At 38.6% G+C, this 6,698-nt stretch overlaps 1 protein-coding gene across 1 annotated transcript in view; it reads left to right on the top strand.

Moving 5' to 3' along the window:
- ACMSD (aminocarboxymuconate semialdehyde decarboxylase) overlaps positions 1–6,698 on the top strand; it is an 81,946-nt gene that overhangs the window by 70,605 nt on the left and 4,643 nt on the right. The window contains exon 9 of the mRNA XM_006834586.1: positions 4,713–4,811. Coding sequence (XP_006834649.1) covers positions 4,713–4,811 — 99 coding nt within the window. The remainder of the gene's footprint in view (positions 1–4,712; positions 4,812–6,698) is intronic.

Here is a 6,698-nt window from a genome sequence, read left to right as displayed (position 1 = left end):
CCCCCAACGAGATGGATCAGCCAGGTGGCATCATTGATGGCGTCAAGTGTGGCAGCGGTAGTGACGTTGGCCCAGGATCAGACATTGTTTCATTTTGCTGTGCATGGGGTTACTATGAGTCGGTTCCGACTCGATGGCACCTGACAACAATTATAAACATAAACATGGTTAATCACAAAACCTCAAAATACATCTAGTAAAAACTGATAAAACTGAAGAGACAATTCAAAAATCATAGTGAGAGATCTCAACCCTTCACTTCCAATATGTGATAGAACAATTTCAAAGATGGTGAAAAATGAATTAGAAAACTTGAACAGCACTGTCAACTAACTAGATCTATAGAACACACCATCCAATAACAGCAGAATACAAATTTTTTTCTCAAGTGCTCATGGAACATTCTTCAGGACAGACCATATCTTAAAACATAAAACTAGTCTCAGTGAATTTAAAAGGACTGTAATCAAATAAAATATGTTCTCTGCTCACAATGGAGTGAAATTAACAATAATAAATGATTATATATTCCTGAGTGTTTTTGTACACATCAAAAAAAAAAAAAAAGAGGGAATAGGAGTAAATAACTGTTGAATGATGATGCACAGAGGGGATTGTAATCATTGCGATGAAATGAAATACAATAGGATGAGTGTAAAACTGATGTTCTCCCACATAAGCTATTACTCAATTCACACAAAAAAACTTTTAAAGAAAGTTTTAAAACTATGGTTCCAGTTTATACATGTGTAGGTTTATTGCAAACAAAACATACAGAAACATGTCTCTTCAATGACAACACAAGTTCTCTCAGTAATACACTTGTCTTAGTCTCCTTTGGGTGCCTTCAGAAAAAGGTCCAATCAACAAGTGTCTTCCTAGGGGATCTGCTGGGCAAGTTAAAATCAAGGAAGACAGATCAGCTCAGAAGGTTATGATGACTGTTTTGAGGGATTGCAATATGGTAATCTTGATAGATTTTATCCAAGAACACAGGACAATCCTTGGGGCTTACTACGAAAAAGTTTTAAGAAAATTAAATACTCCAGTGTTGAGAAAATGGCCAAAAATTTGCACCAAGGTATTTTTTCCACCATGACAATGCACCAGCTCATTCTTCTAGGGTAGCAAAGGATGTCCTGTGAGAATTTCATTGGGGAACTTTACCCCATCTACTCCACAGCCCTGATCTTGCTCCTTCAGACTGCTTTTTGTTCCCCACACTCAAAGAATACTGAAAAAGTATACAATTTAAGTCCCTCAAGGATGTCAAAACTACCATCTTGGCATAGTGTAAATTGAGGAGTGCAGAATTCTTCAGGGGAGGATTTATTATTTATTGTTGTTGTTAAGTGCCTTAGAGTGTGTTGCAACTCATAGTAACCCTATACACAACAGAACAAAACCCTGCCTGGTCCTGTGCTATCCTCACAATTGTTGTTATGCTTGAGCCTATTGCTGCCCCCATGGTGTCAATCCATCTTGTTGGTGGTCTTCCTCTTGTTTGGTGACTCTCTCCTTTATCAAGCACTGTCCCTGGAGATCACTATAGCAAGACAGGTCTCAGGCATATGGATATTATCTTATCATAGACAGCATTCTACTTCAAGATAGATCTTGAAATATTCTTTTTGACAATAAATGTGATGTCATTTCTTTTCAGTTTATTGTCCCAAGCATAGTAAATCATATCATTGTCAGATTCAAAATGGCTAATACAAGTCCATTTCAGCTCACTAATACCTAGGATACTGATCTTCATGCATTCCATCTGACTTTTGACAAATTCCAATTTTCCTAGATTCATACTTCATACATTCCATGTTCTGATTATCAATGGATGTTTGCAACTGTCTTTCTTCATTTTGAGTTGTGCCCTATGATCAAATGAAGGTTCTAAAAGTTTTACTCCATTTGCATCATCATGGTCAACTCTACTTTGAGGAGGCAGCTCTTTCCCAGTCATATTTTGAGTGCCTTCCAAATTGAGGGGGTCCATCTTCTGGCACTATATCTAACAAAGTTCCGGAGCTATTCATAAGGTTTTCAGTGACTAAACATTCAGAAGTAGTCTGCCTATCCTTATTCCTAGTCTGTCTTAGTTTGAAAGCTCCGCTAACACCTGTTCTCTATGGGTGACCCCAGACTCCTGGTATGGCACTGTAGAATCAGCACTGGACTTGAAATCATGAGGTTGGCAGCTCAAACCCACCCAGAGGCTCCTTGGAAACCCTGTACAGGGGCACCATGAGTCAGAAACTACTTAACAACAACATGGGTGACCCTGCTGGTATTTGATATGCCAGTAGCATAACTTCCAGTATCACAGCAACCCACAGTCCACCACAGTACAACAAACTGACATATGAGTGGTGGAAGGAAGGGTTGTTGTTGTTAGGTGCCACTGAGTTGTCACCGACTCATACTGACCTTATGCACAGCAGAATGAAACACTGCCCGATCCTGGGCCAACTTCACTACTGTTGCCACGCTAGAGTCCATCGATGCTGCCACTTGGCCAATCCATCTCGTTGGGGGTCTTCCTCTTTTTCTCTGACCTTCCACCTTACCAAATATGATATCTTTCTCCAGTGACTGGTCCCTCCTAACAATATGTCCAAAGTATGCAAGATGAAGTTTGGCCATCTTGGCCTCCAAGGAGCACTCTGGCTGCACTTCTGCCAATACGGATCTTTTGGTTCTTTTGGCAGCCCATGGCACATTCAATATTCTCTTCCAACACCAAGACTCAAAAGCATCAATTCTTCTACGGTCTTCCTTATTCACTGTCCAGCTTTCGCATACATATGAGGTTATTGAAAATACCATAGCTTGGGTCAGGTGCACCTTAGTCCTCAAGCTGACATCTTTTCTCTTCAACACTTTAAAAAGGTCTTGGGCAGCAGAGTTGCCTAATTCAATACATCGTTTGATTTCTTGACTGCTGCTTCCATGAGGAAGGAAGGATTAGAGAGATGGAAACATCATTTTCGGAAGTGTATAGACCTATATGAAGGAGACATCAAGAAACAATAGCTTTACATTTCATTATTTTTGTTTAATGAAGAGTTCCAAGATTTTATAGCAATACTTTATGACTTACCCTCATATATTCACCTACAAACTTGTACACAAATGTTCATAGAAGTATAATAGCCAAAACTAAAAACAATCATAATCTGATGAATAAGTAAACAAATACTGTATATCTATCATACAATGGAATATTATTCAGCAAAAAAAATTAGTCATTGATGAAAATTTGAAACATTATATTAAAAGAAAGAATGTTACATAATGTACAATTTTATTAATAAGAATTGTCCAGAGAGTAGATTAGTATCTACCAGAGGCTGAATTGAGAAGGGAATGGGGGTGACTGCTAATGTGCCTGGGGTTAATTTTTGGGGTGATCTGGAATTAGCTAGAGGTGACTCTTAAAATGTTCTGATATTAGACAGCGGTGACAGTTATACAACTTTGTAACTTTTCCTGGGAAGTAACTAATACTACTTACTTTTGTTGTATCATTTCTAATATATTCTATATACAAACATAAGCTTTTGTGTCTATGGGTCACCTGTTAGAACATAGTTGTTCCAAAACTTTCTTTCTTTTGGACATGGTGATTCCATTTGCATATTCAGCATATGTAGATATTTCTCATTCTCATTTCTTATTTTCAGTTATTTTAGTATATGGCATAACTTAGTTGACCAGTGTCTTACTGCTACAAATAACGTTGTAACTAATTTCCTTGGCTATATCGCTTATATAAGGGCACTTCAAAAAGTCCATAAGAAAATTCCATTACTTTTCAATTCCATTTTTCCATAGACTTTTCAAATACCCCTCATATATATGAATTGGATATATTTTCATAAGTAAAATTTATGGCTCAAAATTTGTTTTATTTTGATAGACTTTCATTATTGATTTAATGTCTTCATTCCCATTAGATTTTAAGTGTTCCCAAGGAAAGGGGCCATGTCTGCTTTGTAGACCAGGGTACATCTAGATTTTAGCACACAGACTGGTGTACTCAGATAAGGTTGTGTGTTCTGTTATATAAAGTTTAAAATTGATTCAGTTAGTAGAAATAGGAATTGGTTTTATATTTGGTTTTTGACTTTTTATCCAGTTTTTTACTTTTCATTTTCAATTAGTATGCTTTCTGAAGTTGTAAGATTAACAGCAATGTAGTCTTCTAAAAAAGATACTTCAATTTCAGCTTAAGACATCAGTATGTTTTAGTAAATAAATGTCTTCTTATATTTCAGTAGTTATAGTTCAGTAATATACGTATTGAAAGTAAGGAGGAGGATGGGGCTGGTTTTCAATGTTAGGAGACCCGATAGTGACACCTGCTGGAGAAAATGTCAGAATCGGTTTTGAATCCATTAAACCTTTAAATTTTGTTGTTAGGTGCCATAGAGTCGGTACCGACCCATAGCGACCTTATGCACAGCAGAACAAAACACTGCCCGATCCTGGGCCAATCTCACTATTGTTGCCACGCTTGAGTCCATCGATGCTGCCACTTGACCAATCCATCTCATTGGAGGTCTTCCTCTTTCTCTCTGAAGTTTCTATTAATCTGCAAGAAATTTGTTATCTTACCATAAGAGTGCTTGTAATAAGTAAATATAATTATATGTAAGGTTCTTTGATGTTCTATAAAATTACAGGGGAAATATATTTTCTCTTTTCAGGATAAAGTGATTTTGGGAACTGATTACCCATTTCCACTAGGTGAGCTGGAACCTGGGAAACTGATAGAGTCTATGGAAGAGTTTGATGAAGAAACCAAGGTATTTATGGTCTTCTTCCTGAGTTTTCCTGCCTTAGTTGAGTTTGGCTTTGATAAATGATCACAACAAACAGGGGAACTGTTACTCTATCCCCAGAAATAGCTGAACTATTAAAGGGCAGAAGCTGATCATCAACTAAATTCACAAATCCAAGGGGGAAAAAAAAAAGCTATGAAGACAACCATCATGTTTGTATAGGTTGTTGTTGTTATATGCCGTGGAGTCGGTTTCGACTCATAGCGACCCTATACAGGGTTTCTGAGGCTGTAAATCTTTATGGGAGCAGAAAGCCTCATCTTTCTCCTGCGGAACAGCTGGTAGTTTCGAACTGCTGACCTTGCAGCTCGCAGCCTGATTCGTAACCACTACGCTACCAGAGCTCCTTATTCGTATAGGTATGCATCATTTAATGTCCACATGATGTTGTTGTTGTGAAATGCCATAGAGTCGGTTCCAACCCATAACGACCCTGTATAGGGTTTCTGAGGAACAGCTGGTGAGCTTGAACCTTGCAGGTCAAACGGCTTTGCAGTCTGGCACATTAACCCACATGATGCATTCTGTGGAATAAGATGCTATATGAGATGGATGTTGTGCAAACACCGTATTAAAACTTTATGGGAGTCCACCTCCAGTTGTCCTTATGGCTGCTGCTGCCACTAGAGCTGCTGGTGAAGGCCAGTGGTAGTGGCAGCAGGTGGCAGAGGAAACTGCAGCTGCAGGGCATGCAGACAGGAAGCAGAGAGCGCCCTGCTCTGCCCCCTGTTCCTCCCACTTAAGCTGCAGGAGCAGCCACTGCCTGTCCACCAGACAAGGCTGGAGAGCCCTCACCCAGAGCCATGTCCTTTACCTCACAGACCTGTATCCCACCTGTTTTGACAGTGACCCAAGGAACCAAAACTCAGGAAACTGGGGGGAATCTTTTTTTGTGCATTTGACTTTTACAGTGGGTAAATGATACTAAGAAGGACTCAAATGATGCCATTACTATTCTACCCCCTGGCTGGATACAGCCTTCTCAGATTCCCTCCCCTTCCTAGTTCCACACTCACAACTCCACCTAAAGAAAGTCCTGATTCTTCCTAAGGGTATCACCACCAGTCATTACTAGGAGCCAGGGATGGCCAAAATGAAAATGTAGTAGTATATAAATACTTAATAAATCATACCAAAGTTTTAATCCTTTTGCATAATTCTCAGCTTTCTTCTGAATTAGAATTTAAAGTTCCATGGGATTCTACTCTTCTTTAATCCTTAAGAACATTGTTGTTAAATGCCATCAAGTTGATTCTGACTCATAGTGACCCTGTATAGGGTTTCCGAGGAGCGGCTAGTGGATTTGAACTGCCGACCTTACAGTTTAAACCAACTTTGCAGCCCCAGTATATTATCCAACAGCACCATACTAGGCTTCCTTAAGCATACAGATCATTAACTCATTCTTCTCAATAGGCTTGAACCACATCAACAGATGCCGAGTCTAATCCACTCAGATGTTTATCAGACTATTAACTGGGAAACCTCAGACTGTTTTATGCAGAAAGTTTCCAGGCACTAAAAATCTTGAATTATTAAATATTTGCTTAATAAAATAGGAAGCTACACAAAGATTTGTTTTTTAGAATTTTTTTAAAAAACAGCAATGAACCAAAATTAAACTGGAATCAGATTATGCCAAGTACCCCAGTTAAGACTTTAATGGGATGATTATTATTATTTTATGCTTTTCACTATTACTTCGAGCAGTTCAACCATTTCAAGAGATACCATATGAACAAGAGCCAATGATACTCAGAGAGGAAGTCCAAAGTGCATTGAAAGAAGTGGCACAAAACAAGGCACCAGGAATTGATGGAATAAAAATTGAAATCTTTCAGGAAAGTGAGG

Source organism: Chrysochloris asiatica, unplaced genomic scaffold (genome assembly GCF_000296735.1).
Source record: "Chrysochloris asiatica unplaced genomic scaffold, ChrAsi1.0 scaffold00012, whole genome shotgun sequence".
NCBI classification, from domain to species: Eukaryota; Metazoa; Chordata; class Mammalia; order Afrosoricida; family Chrysochloridae; genus Chrysochloris; species Chrysochloris asiatica.
Note: the sequence above shows the minus strand (reverse complement) of the source record. Positions and strands in the feature narration are given on the sequence as shown.